Source organism: Panthera onca, chromosome D2 (genome assembly GCF_046562875.1).
Source record: "Panthera onca isolate mPanOnc1 chromosome D2, mPanOnc1 haplotype 2, whole genome shotgun sequence".
NCBI lineage: Eukaryota > Metazoa > Chordata > Mammalia > Carnivora > Felidae > Panthera > Panthera onca.
This window is the reverse complement of record NC_138349.1, coordinates 13806558-13819533: the sequence shown is the minus strand read 5'-3', so window position 1 is coordinate 13819533 and position 12976 is coordinate 13806558. Positions and strand designations below refer to the sequence as shown.

The 12976-nt window shown below is 57.3% G+C and overlaps 1 protein-coding gene across 2 annotated transcripts; it reads left to right on the top strand.

Moving 5' to 3' along the window:
* Positions 1–4129: 4129 nt before the first annotated feature.
* Positions 4130–12749, top strand: EMX2 (empty spiracles homeobox 2). 2 transcript variants are annotated; one of them, XM_078434868.2, is made up of 3 exons: positions 4816–6901; positions 8843–9027; positions 11267–12749. In XM_078434868.2, the coding sequence occupies exons 1-3, from the start codon at positions 6493–6495 to the stop codon at positions 11432–11434; spliced, it is 762 nt and encodes a 253-aa protein (XP_078290994.1). In that variant the 5' UTR covers positions 4816–6492; the 3' UTR covers positions 11435–12749. The 2 variants fall into 2 exon arrangements, with proteins under 2 accessions (XP_078290995.1, XP_078290994.1); XM_078434869.2 differs by lacking the exon at positions 8843–9027 and having other exon boundaries at positions 4130–6901.
* Positions 12750–12976: the final 227 nt, after the last annotated feature.

The following is a 12976-nucleotide window of genomic DNA, read 5'->3' as shown; positions in this document are numbered from 1 at the left end:
CAGTGTGTTGAGGGATTGATGATCTTCAACGTGATGAAGGAAGTAAAACTCTAGGGTCAGCTCCTGCGTGTGGCTCCAACGGGTCATGCCGAGTTCCGCGCTCAGAATTGTTGGATCTAAAATCGGATAGATCTCGGGAGACCCAGGAGTTCACGAGCTCCTGCTAGCGTCCAGAGAAGGGCAGCAGCGGTCTCCTGCAGTCGCCTGGGAAAGCAGAGGCCGAGACCAGGGTCCGGACAGGCCTGTGAGGGCTTGGCCCCCAGGTGGACGCTTTGAAGTTACCTGGAGGCTGTCGCTGGGGTTTCCAGCTAACCCCGCGAGGATTATTCTCGGGAGAAGCTAGGCTGTCCCGAGACAGACGGCGTCCGCGGGCTCCAAGAGGAAGGGGCCGGTCACCCGGGCCCACCGCGGCCACCCAATCGCCACCTCGGGAATAACCACCAGGACCCCTGTCTCCAGCTATCACCGGCCGCCCACGAGGGGGCGCAAAGCCGGGACAGCCGCACCCCGCGACCCAGCTCCTTTGACTCCACCCCACCTGGGGCCCGCGCTGGGCAACCTGGGTCCATTCTTTGAACCGCCGCGGTCCGGCAGCGGGATCTGGGACCTCAGGCATGGCGTCGTGGGTGCATTGGCGCGGTAGTTGGCCATCGCCCTGGCACGGGCGGCCACGGCCGCCCCGTCCTTTCTAGAAGCGAACCCGTTCCCCCCCCTTCCTTGCACACTTCGAAAAGAAGCCCAACTCCTGGAGCTGGAATTCGAAGGGCTGGAGCCGATGGAGGGAGGAGGGACGCGTTTCCAAGTCTTTGTTTCTACTCTGTAGTCCGCGCGTCTCCGTAGAACCCCCTCTTCCGGCCCAGATTGCGGTCGCCGCCAGAGCTCGGCAGTGGGGCGCAACCCCAGCACCCCCGGGGCGCGCCGGGCTCGGGGGCTCCGCGGGCAGCCCGCCCGCTCCGGCCCCCGCCACTAGGCGCCGCTGCGCGCACGCGGATCCCCGCCGCTGAGCAGCCGCCGGGGAGGGCGCCAGGAAGGGAATTTGCTCTAATCACAAATGTTTTAAAAACAGGTTTTAAAGCTATGAGTTCTTCTTTGCGTTTTCCCACCCTCTCCCTACGCGTTCGGAGAGGCCAGGTGACTGGGACTCTCAGAGTGGGCTGGAGGAATTCCTAACCCAGCCCTGAGGCCTCCCCATCCCGGGGAAACTTCGCTTTGCGTTGGGCCGGGGAGAGGGCTCACCCTCTGCTCTGGTCCTCGGCGCCGGTGGGTGCCGGCTCCCGGGGACAGCCCTGGACGTGGCGGAGCGCACCCGGTGCGCGCGACCACGCCAGGCCGTGACCTAACAGCCCTGTCTGATGGACGGTGGCTGTGCCAAACATGAGCTCACCGACGCCTCTCAACAACTGTTAAGATATTGAGATTTACTTTTCACGGAGGAGAAAACTGAGAGCCAAGAAGGTGGTCACGACGGTCGTGACCCCACGCAGCAACCTGACCGTCCATCCCGAATTGCAGGGAGGCTATGAATGCACTCCAGGCAGGAAACTCAGAGCAGACAGTTATGGGGTCTGCCCTCTGTTGCCTCGCACTAGCCGGGAATCCAGGCCTCTGTCACCCCAACACCTCCCTAAGGAAGTCCCCTACCCTTGGGGAGGAGGAGAGGGAAGCACGGAGAAGCCGGTGGCAGGAGCTTGAGACCAGCAGTAGCTTATGTTTGCACAACTATATTGTTCAGTCTTGAAGCCCAGCAGCGAGCCCTGGAGGTGGGCAGGTAATAATAATAACAGCAACATCAAGGACAGGAGCTCAACGATTCTAGCTCATTCTACGCCAATCACAATAAGCCCTTTGCTTGGCTTATCTCCTTGAACAACCCCAAGGGCCAAGATACTATTATTTATCTCCAGTTCTCAGAAGAGAACGGCACAGAGAGGTCAGGTAATTTGCTCAAAGTCACCCAGACCTGACTGGCTTTTTTTCTTTTTCTTTCTTTTTTTTTTTTTTTTTTTGCAGGGACCGGGGGTGGGGGTGGGGGGATGGAACGGGTTCTGTAAAACATACAGTAAAATTCACCCTGTACAGTGTACAGGTCTATGAGTTTTGAAAAACGCTCAGAGAAGCGTAATTACCACCGTGGCCAAAAGTAGAAGGGTTCTGTTACGCCTCAAAACAGGCCTGACTTCTACCCTCCACTGCTCCAACCGCCTCGCAGGCAGTCTTGGCCGCATTTGCACCGGTGACAAAATGGAGGTCGGGAGAGGTGGTGGTGTTTGCCCAGCCAGTAAGTGACAGATCCGAGACTCGAACCTTCATCTGGTGTCTGCTCGTCCAGCTGCCGGCGGAGCGTGGATTCCGGAATCTACAGAGCTCAGCCTGCGGCGGTTTGGGGCCTGTAGGAAAGGGAGCCCTTTGCTCTAAAATGGAGCCTCCGAAATCCCTTCACTGCGCACTGCAGGCTCCCAGTACTTAACCAATCACCCATCCCTCTAGGGCAGCTAGGGAACAAAGAGGGGCCGGATTCTGCGAGGCCCAAGCCTCAAATAAAGTGAGCGGCAGCCGGGCGGTGCGAGGGCCAGGGGTAGAGTTGGCTCAGGGTCCGGGTCCAGACCAGAATGCCCAGTGCCCTGTGGAGCCTCACCCACCAGTCTGGTTAATGAGTTACTGTCCTCGTTAATTCTCCCACACGTCGGGGTGGTTGCTTGAACCTTCCCGAGTTCCTCAGGTCCCTGGCGCATGAATTAGCATAGATTATCCGGCTTCCAGGGCTTCTGCGAGCAGCCCCAAACCCACTTATCTCTCTGGTGGGCCTGAGCGAGGCTTGGGGCGGGTAGCCCTTGGGGCAGAGGAAAAGGACCCCCGCTGCTCCCTCACCCTGGCCCACCTGCTGTCCATGAAACACCTTGGGCCCAACGTGGCCCCTCTGTGCAGTTTGCAGGAGGTGGGTGGCCTGAAGAGGATATTGCACGAAGGGAGACAAGGCTCCCAGGAGACTGGGCCCTTTGCCCTGGGCCCAACTTTCCTGCCTCTGGCAGGAGGAGGAGAGGGTCTGGGCTCCAGACCGTCGCTCACTCCCTTGGGTACCCTGGACACTCCTAGCCAAAGGTAGGAAAGGGTTTAAGGAAGTACCAACAACACCTCAGCGCTAAGCCTGAGACGTTAAAAAAAGGTTAAAAGCCCTTACATTTCATACACCGTGGCGGGCCTCACCCCACCTCCCGGACACAAACTGGATCCCCTTTGCCCTCAAGGTCATCTACTCTCAGGCCCCCAGCCAAGACCCCTAATACGAACTGTGAAATTAAATGCTCATTCCCCACCCTGTGGCCAGGGCGGGGCTTTTTAGTGCTGCTACTTTTCCACTTGGAGCCTAACTGCCAAGTTTGGAGAGCCTGGTCTGAGGACAAGCCTGACCTTCCATTCCTCCTGGAGAGCCTTCCAGGAAGGAGGACTCCTCCCTCTGGTTCCAGGATCCATGATCTACAGCCCACCTAAACTGGGCGTTTCTTCCCAGCTTTGGAAATGGAGGGCTGACCTCTAGCTCCATTCCAGGCTTGCTGGTTAGCACAGCCAGAAGACCTCCCATTTCTCCGTGGCTTCAGGCTCCCTGCTGGCCTGGGCACTGGTGGGGCTTATGTCCCTACCGCCTAACTGAGGGAGGGATTTCTGAACTGGAGACAATATTTCTGGAGGTCGGTGGTTCAGGCCATAGGGAGGTACATCTCCAGATACACCCCACCCCCAGAAGCTGCACTGGACACCCCGTATCCTTGGGCCTGGGAAAAAGGATGGGGGGTTGGGGATGCTTCTGCAAAGCACGACCACAAGAACCTGCTAAGGGTGAATACCCAGCCACCACCCCTGCCCAGAGCTGGCGTCAGAGGTCTGAAGCCTGAGACAGGAGCAGTCAGATTTCTCAGGGCATGAGGGGAAAGCTGAGGTCCACACCTGTCTTGGGTGTGGATGTGTGTCTATGTGCCTTCTGTGGGAAAGGTGGGCGGGGGGGGGGGGACAACCCAGATGATCTCTGTTAGCTAAGGTCAGGTGCCCAGACACACCCAGAAAACACAATTCTAACCTCTCTTTCCTGGAGGGTTTCCCTAAAAGGTTTCCCCTCCTCGTCCCAAAGCAAATTATGCCTGAAATCAAGTTGAGAAATTGATGTGAACATAAAAATACATCAGATGAAACCACAGAGGGCCCGGGGAGAACCCAGGACAGTGAGGTGGGTAGTTGGGGAAGCGGGGAAGTGTGTCCAAAAACCCAGACCCTCAATTGATGAAGCTGCTGGTGGTAGCAGGCTTCTCTCGGACTTTGCTCTTCCCCCCCCACTGCCCAATCGACTTTTCTCGGGTCTCACAGCAACCTAGTCACCAAACACAGGCATTTCTTCCTCCTTAAGAGAAATGGCATGGGCCTCTAAGTAATAGATTTAAAGGATGCCAGATTTTTTTTTCTCATTAATTGTAAACGTGCAAAATACCTGCTGGTACTTCACTTTAGAAGAATGCAATTGGCAAGAAGGGGAAAAAAAAAAAAGGAAAAAAGAAGCGGCTGATGAATAGATAATAGATCTTTAACCACCAATAAACAGAGAGCAGCGCCAGCAGCCTGGGGGATGTGATCATAATTATGCCGTTGCGTGAGCCAATGGGGACGAGGGAACTCGGCCCTAAAATCATCCCAAAACCGAAGGCGAGCTCGAAAATGCGGACACGGCCTGGGAGCGGAGACGCGATCTGCAGTCCCTAGTTGCAATCCCTGCACAGCAACCCGCCCCTGGGACGACAGATAAGAGAATACTAATAGTAGTAATAATAATGATAATAATAATAACAAAAAGGACAGCAATAGTCATAATGACAAAACGAACAAAAATAATAACGACAACAGACAACGGACCGATAATAGTAACACCACATCAGTCTTTCCCCTGACCTTGGACCCCGTGGTCCCAGATATTGCCAAAGGAACTGTTTTGGGTAAGGAGGCGAGAACCCTCCCAGAGAGAAAAAGTGAGAGCCCGCAGGGCTGGTTGGAAGCCTGGCGCCTGGGCAGGGTCGTTGACTCGTGTCTCAACTTGCAAACGAACAAACAGGGTCAACAATCGCGAGCACCGCGACCCTGAGACCTCGTTGCTACGCGTGGTTGGAGACCCCCCCACGCCCCCAGCCCAGGCTCCTTTCTCACCTGGGAAACCGCCGGGAGTTGTGCTGGGGGTGGGAACTGGTGTAACCGAACAGCTCCGTTAGCCTTCGCCCCGGAACCCACCCCTGCCTGCTTACCCTCGCGGTGCTCCCGGGGCGATCCCCGCTTCCCCGACGCGGGGCCACGGGAGGCGGCGGCGGCCGAGAGCTAGGCGCCAGGCATCTGCGTGTCCGTCCGTCCGTCTGTCCCACCAGCTCGGGATCCAGGGGGCCGCAGCAGAGGCGGCACGGGCCGGGGACTCTGCAGGGACCGGGGTGCCCCGGAGGGAGTGGTGGTAGTGTAGGAGGAGGCGGTGGCAGAGGGGGAGGAGGTGGGGAAAGAGGAGGAGGAAGAAGAGGAGGAGGAGAAGAAGGAGGAAGAGGAGGAGGAGGAGGAGGAGGAGGAGGAGGAGGAGAAGGAGAAGACGCCGGAGGAAGAGGAGGAGGCGAAAGAGGAGGAGGAGAAGCCGCAGCGGGCGCCGCGGGAGCGAGTGAGCTGGGAGCGCGGGGCGAAGGCGCGGCGAGGCCGGCGGCCTGGCGGGCGCAGGAGGCTCGGCCGAGGCAGCGGCGCCGACTCCGTTCCACACTCGGCCGGGATCCAGGCCTCCGGGTTCCCAGGCGCTCGCCTCCCTCTGACGCACTTTAAAGAGTCTCCCCCCTTCCACCTCAGGGCGAGTAATAGCGACCAATCATCAAGCCATTTACCAGGCTTCGGAGGAAGCTGTTTATGTGATCCCCGCACTAATTAGGCTCATGAACTAACAAATCGTTTGCACAACTTGTGAAGAAGCGAACACTTCCATGGATTGTCCTTGGACTTAGGGCGCCCTGCCCGCCTTTTGCAGAGGAGAGAAAACTTTTTTTTTTTTTTGCCTCCCCCGAGAAACTTTCCCCCCCTCTCCTCCCTGCCTCTAACTCCGATCCCCCCCACGCCATCTCGCCAAAAAAAAAAAAAGAAAAAAAAAAAAGAAAAAAAAAAAAGAAAAAAAAAGAAAAAGAAAAAAAAAGAAAAAAATTACCCCAATCCACGCCTGCAAATTCTTCTGGAAGGATTTTTTTCCCCCTCTCTCCAGGTTGGGCGCGTTTGGTGCAAGATTCTCGGGATCCTCGGCGTTGCCTCTCCCTCCCCCTCCCCCCTCCTTTCCTTTTCCTTTCCTTTCTTTCTTCCTTTCCTCCCCCCACCCCCACCCCAAACAAACAAGTCCCCAATTCTCGTCCGTCCTCGCCGCGGGCAGCGGGCAGCGGGCGGCGGAGGCAGCGTGCCGCGGTCGCCGGGAGCCGGGAGCCTCGGGCGCTCGCTCCTCGGCGCAGCATGTTCCAGCCGGCGCCCAAGCGCTGCTTCACCATCGAGTCGCTGGTGGCCAAGGACAGTCCCCTGCCCGCTTCGCGCTCTGAGGACCCCATCCGTCCCGCGGCGCTCAGCTACGCCAACTCCAGCCCCATAAACCCGTTCCTCAACGGCTTCCACTCGGCCGCCGCCGCCGCCGCCGCCGGCAGGGGCGTCTACTCCAACCCGGACTTGGTGTTCGCCGAGGCGGTCTCGCACCCGCCCAACCCCGCGGTGCCCGTGCACCCGGTGCCGCCGCCGCACGCCCTGGCCGCCCACCCCCTGCCCTCCTCGCACTCGCCACACCCCCTCTTCGCCTCGCAGCAGCGGGACCCGTCCACCTTCTACCCCTGGCTCATCCACCGCTACCGATATCTGGGCCACCGCTTCCAAGGTACGTGCCACGTCGCGGGGCTGCAGCGCGCCGCGCGTCCTGCACTGCCCTCGGCCTGCGCCGGGTGGCCGCTTGGCAAGGCCCGGGAGGAGGTTCCCCCAGCTCGCCGGCCCGCGCGCCCCGTTCGGAAACTGGGCGACGAGGGGCCCGGCGTGGTGCTGGTCCCCAGTCTCCGAAGCTGCGGCCGCTTTGGGGGCTGGCCTGGGGCCGCTCGACCCCTTCGAGAGGGACGTACACGGAGACGTTGTCTCCGAGCGGCTCTCCGGTCGAGCCAGGCTGGGACTGCCTTCTCTGAGCGCCGGCCGCCTCAGAGTCCCGGAGCCCGCGGGGTACCCAGGCTCTCCGTCTCCCCCGCGATGCCCTTGCTGCCCTAGCTCCGAGGGGCACGGCCACGGCCGGGCCGCCAGGTTCGCCTTCGACTGCGTAAGATCCAGCTCGCCGCCCACTCCTTGCCCCTTCAAGCCTAGACCCGTGACTTCTCAGTTTCCGACCCTCTTCGGGCGGCGAGGGGACCCTCGCGCCCCCAGGGCAAAGTCAAGGGGTTTGTTTTTTCTTTTCTTTTTCTTTTTCTTTTTGGAGGCCTGGGGAGGGTCCTGGAACCCGCGCGGGTAGTAACCTCGGTAGATCGGCGCTCTCGCCAAGACCTGCTCAAACGGGGCGCCGAGCGTCCTCGGCGGGGAGGCAGGTTCGGTCTGGTTTTTGTTTGTGATTTTGTTTTTCTTTTAAAAGAAATGAACCGGATCGGGAGACGGGCTGGATGAAAAGATCTGTTTGGGTGTTTTCCTTTCTTGCTATTTTTTTTTTATTTGTTTGTTTTTTTTTCTCTGGGCGGGGGTAGGAGGAAAGTTAAAACTCCAGAAAAGAGGCCGAGTAATTAGTTTAGCGGTCGGAGCCGGGGGGGAAAAGACTTACCTCCCCCGACAGCCGATCAATACTCGGTGGCTTGTCCATTCATTAACCCTTTGCGTTCCTGCCAGAGCCTAAGATCCGGGGGTTGCCACCACCCCACCCCCCCCAATAAAGAACAGAACAAAACAAAACAAAAACAACCTTTCATCCTAATCCCGGGACCCGATTTGCCCCCATTCTCTCCTAAACTGTCGGTTTTTCTTTGGGTTTTGAGTGAATCGATTTCCCACCTTTACGAGTGAACCCGAAACTCCTCGGTCTTTGCTCACAAAGTTTAGGGCTCCCTTCCTCATTCTCTGCCAGCTACGCTCTGGGTGTCCCCACCAGGCCCGAAGTGGCCGGGATTTTCTGGAACCCCACACAGTCCCATAGGACGCCCGCAGCTCGGCAACCCCTGGGTTTCGATCCCTTCGCTCGCGTCTGCTCGTTCTCCGGAGCGGGGCAGTGCGGAAGCCGCGTCCTTGGGAGGCAGTGACTGCGGAAACCCGCCACACCCGCCGGCGAAATTTCGGTCCCGGCCGGTCCTTTGTACGTCCCCGGAGGGGAAGAGACTTAGATAATTTAAAATGAAGTCCCCGAGAAAACTCTGGATAGCGGCCCACCGCCTCTCCACTCCGGGGTTAACATTCCCCGAGGTTAGAAAGAAGAGAAAGTTTCTCTGGGTCTTGGGCGCCAATCCCCGGGACTGGCTCTGCTGCCGCTCCTCTGCCCCCGGCGCGGGGCGCGGAGGTGGTGAGGCCCGTGGCGCCAGGGCGGCTGCGAAGCCCGCCGGGGTCAGGAGCCTGGGGACTTGTCCCGCCGGGGCAGCTGCCGGGTGGGTGCCACGTAGGTACAGCCCTGGTGTTCCGGGCCCGGCGGCTGGGCCGGCGTCCTCTTCGCGCGCCTCCGGAGGGCCCGGGGTGTCCAGGGGCCGAGCCACACCGGCTGCGTGAAGGCCATGAGCGCCGTGCGCCGCCAGCCCGGCTCGGGAGAAGCGCGCGGCCCCGGCCAGGACCGTCCTCTCTAACGGGACTTCTGCTCTGTCCCCGGCAGGGAACGACACAAGCCCGGAGAGCTTCCTTTTGCACAACGCGCTAGCCCGCAAGCCGAAGCGGATCCGAACCGCCTTTTCCCCGTCCCAGCTTCTGAGGCTGGAACACGCCTTCGAGAAGAACCACTACGTGGTGGGCGCCGAGAGGAAGCAGCTGGCGCACAGCCTCAGCCTCACGGAAACTCAGGTGAGCGAGGCGCGCGCCCGGCCACCCCAGCCCGCATCCCTGGCCCCACGCAGCTAGGCCACAAGTGCGGAGCTCGGGGAGGGCCTTTGGCAAAGAACCCGGCAACTGGTTCCACGTTTGGTTCAGAATGTGTAAGTTTTGAGGTGCCTGGCTTCCCTGGGCTCCAGCAAGGGAGTGGACCCACCCCAGTCTCTGGACAGACGGGCTGAATAGCTCCTTCTGTCTGGCTCGGCAGGACTTACAGCTCCTGGCTAAGACACCTGTGCACTCTTGGTGAGACTTTCTGTTAGAATCTGGGACCCGGCTGGGTCCAGGAAGAAGGAGAATGCAGAAAGGTGAAAGGGAGGAGACCCTCCCGCAAGGGGCTGAAGTCTAGAGAGGTCTCGGGAGTGGGTTAAGGGCGAGTTCTGTGCCACTGCAGACCCAAGGTTCACACCGAGGGCTCCTGTTACTCTCCTCGAGGGGATCGGAGAACCGAGAGGTGGAGGCTAGACATCCTAGGTGCGTCCTTAAATGAGCAGAACTGAGCTGGAAGGCTGCAGAGAAGGGTTGCCTCCGGGGACCTAGCCCTGCGGCGCCACAGGGCCAGGAGGCGGGCCTGGCTCGGCCTGCTGGGGTCGGGGAGGGGGTTTAGGGCTACAGTAATCGCTACTGTAGGTGGAGCCCCAGGGCGGGGTCAAAGTTCCCGGCAAACAGTAACATTTTCGGGCAGATTAAGTTGTAACACTTTTTCTGGGAGGCGCAAAGGGGTCGAGGCTTTTGTTTTAAAACGTCCCCCTGGACAAAACCGAGGAGGGCCTCGCGGGTTGGTGCGGGGCCCGGCACAAGGCACGGCCCGGCTGATTTCTCCTGGAGAGCCGAGGCCGCGGTGGTCTTTGTCCGCCTCGCTGCCCACGCTGCCTGGGCTCTTTGTGTGCGTGTCAAGCCCCGAGCGCACCGACGCGCGCCTTGGGCGAGCGCCGGGGAGAAATGAACCGTCCTCCCCTCAATTAGCAAACTCAAAGCAAATTAAACTCAGCCTTGTTCCAGCTCGGCTTTTTCATGGGGCACTTTGGGGGACTGGGCATTGGGGAGAGCAAGCCGGGACCTGGGCCGGCCTTCTAAAGGGAGGGAGCGGAGTGGGCTTCTGGGGCCTGGGTTGCTGCTTTCCGGATGGGACAGGCCCCGGGGGGCAAGGGAGGTGCTGTCGCCACCATTTCCCCTCGTGGTACCGCCCTGCTGGGAAGCTGGGACAATGTCACTGTCTGGTCTGGTGGCTGAGTGGGGACCCACTGCCCAGCGCCCCCAGGGGTTGATGGGGTTGCTGCCCAGTCCCACATCAGCGATATCCCCCCTCCCCCAGGACATCTAACAGCTGCTCTGGGGAGATGAGGCCGCCAGCCCCACTCTGGTGGGAAGTGATGTGACCAAGGCTGGAAACTTGGGCCTGGTGGGTCTTGGGGCTGGTCAGGATAAAGGAAGAGAGGGCACTCCGTCTCTTGTCTCCTCTTTCTCAGTTTCTCTCTTACTTCCTCTTTATCCTAAGGTCTTTCAGAAGCTTTCACTTTTGAGTCTCTTTTCCTAGCTGGAAAGGTACAGCTGGGTTGGTCCCCAGGCCTCTGCCTCCCACCATCCCCCCTGGCCTCTTCCAGCACTAACCACCACCCCCCCCCCCCCCCCCGCCCCCAACTTCTGCTCACCTGCAGAAGTGTCCTGGGCAAGGAAGAGAAGCTCAGGTCAATCCTGACCGCCTACCCAGGGCCCGGGCCTTTCAGAGGAGGTGCTATATTTAGGCAATGCTGCCCAAACAGACAAAATACAAAGCACACTGGGTCTTGTACAAGAAAGCTGCTGCAGCCTGGAAGGAGGCCTTCCCTGCCCTAGCTAGGTGGAGGGAGTTAGGGACCTGTCTCTTTTTATTTTTCCTCACTTATTATTGGTGTAGGGGTTTCCCATGCTTTGCAAGGCTTCTGCTCTCAGCAGGATGTGGGTGTGCCATTCAGGGCCAGGCGAGCGGGGGGCACTGCACCTTGGGCCGCCTGGCCTGAGGGAAGCGCCCTGCCAGGGCCCAGAAGAGTAGGGATCCAGGCTTCCTATCTGCCAGCACCAGAAGCTCGGCTCCCAGAAGGGAGGCCTTGGGGAGGCCTGCCCTTTGGAGAGCAGCTGGGGGACAGGACTTCCGCAGTCCCACTCGGAGGAGGAAGAGGTAGGAGGGCGCTGTGGAGGAACTAACGCGCCCCAATCTGCATCTCATCCACAGGTAAAAGTATGGTTTCAGAACCGAAGGACGAAATTCAAAAGACAGAAGCTGGAGGAAGAAGGCTCAGATTCCCAACAAAAGAAAAAAGGGACGCACCATATTAACCGGTGGAGAATCGCCACCAAGCAGGCGAGTCCCGAGGAAATAGACGTGACCTCAGATGATTAAAAACACAAACCGAAACGGACAACCCGGAGCAAAACAGAGACAGGGAGAGGAGGGGTAGAAGAAAAAAACAAACCTACAAAACAAAAACAAACCGCACACACACATTCACCGAAAAAAGGAAGAGGGAGTCAGAGAGATCTTCGGTGCATCGCAGACTTTGAGCAGCGGGGGCGCAGGGTCCTGATCCCAGGCTGCGCGGATATGGCAGAGGACGGAGGCTTCTTGATCAACATGCAACCCTTGTCTAAAGAGGCAGCTGAGTGAGAGAAAGAGAGAGAGAGAGAGAGAGAGAGGGAGAGAAAGAGAGAGAGATCCAAAAGTGGCAAAGCCCAAGGCGCTCTGAACAAGGGAAGCTGTCAGTCAAACGCCAAACCAGCGAGAGAGGATGATTGGCAGGTATTCCGTTTATCACAGTCCTGATTTGTTGTTTTTTTTTTTTTTTTAAATAATGATAATAATGATGGTGAAAGAAAACCCCAACCAAGCACAGGACTTTTTTATTTTGCACTTCACAGAGTTCCCCCCCCCATCTTTAAAAATAATTAGTAATAATAACAATCGAAATTCCATATCCAGCCCCATCCCACACCTGTTCAAAAACTTGAATTGCATGTAGCAGTTGTTGGGTGAATGGTACCTAAAGACAGAAAATGAATTGTAATTTTCTTTTCCTTTTAAAGACAGGTTCTGTGTGCTTTTCATTTTGATTTTTTTTTTCTAAGAATGTGGAGTCTGTAAACACTTTTTTATACCTTCTGACGTCAAAGTGATTGTGAAAGGTACACGAAGTAGGCTCAGCGATAGGGGTCCTCTTACAGAGAAATGGGGAGCAGGATGGGGGGCTGGGGGTGGCGGGGGAGGGTGCCCACAAGAGGAGTCAGGACTTGTGCTGGGAAAGAAAAACCCTAAATTAATTCTATTTCTTGAACATTCCCTTTCCTAACATCCCGAAGGCTTAAAACCACGAAGTAAACTCCTTTTGGTGGTTGGAGAGATTGGCCAAATTCAACCATTCGCTGTAAAGGCCATTCCAAACTTTAAATCTATCTGTGGCAAAAACTGAAGGACTGTAGTTAGCGGGATGATGTTAAGTGTGGCCAAGGACATGGCAGCAAGTTTTCAAGCACTGAGTTTCTATTCCAAGATCATAGACTTACTAAAGAGAGTGACAAATGCTTCCTTAATGTCTTCTATACCAGAATGTAAATATTTTTGTGTTTTGTGTTAATTTGTTAGAATTCTAACACACTATATACTTCCAAGAAGTATGTCAATGTCAATATTTTGTCAATAAAGATTTATCAATATGCCCTCAGAGTAGTCGTTTTGAGAAATTGAAGTGAGTTTTTTTTTTTTTTAAGTATCTATAATTTGAGTGTGGTCCTTCCCCAGCGAGGCTCAAGAAACCCAGGCTCCTCACCCACAAAAGGACCAGACTGATGGATTCTTGGGCATTTTAAAGACAGATGAGGGTGGAGAAGGGAGAGGATTAGGAAAACTTAAGTCCTTCAGAAAAGGGATGGGAGAAAAGTTTTCCAACCA

Coding starts and splice junctions, on each gene's coding strand:
- EMX2 (XM_078434868.2), top strand. CDS start 6,493: ATGTTCCAGCCGGCGCCCAAGCGCTGCTTCACCATCGAGTCGCTGGTG. Junction 6,902..8,842: donor TCTGGGCCACCGCTTCCAAG/GTACGTGCCACG, acceptor TGTCCCCGGCAG/GGAACGACACAAGCCCGGAG. Junction 9,028..11,266: donor TCAGCCTCACGGAAACTCAG/GTGAGCGAGGCG, acceptor TCTCATCCACAG/GTAAAAGTATGGTTTCAGAA.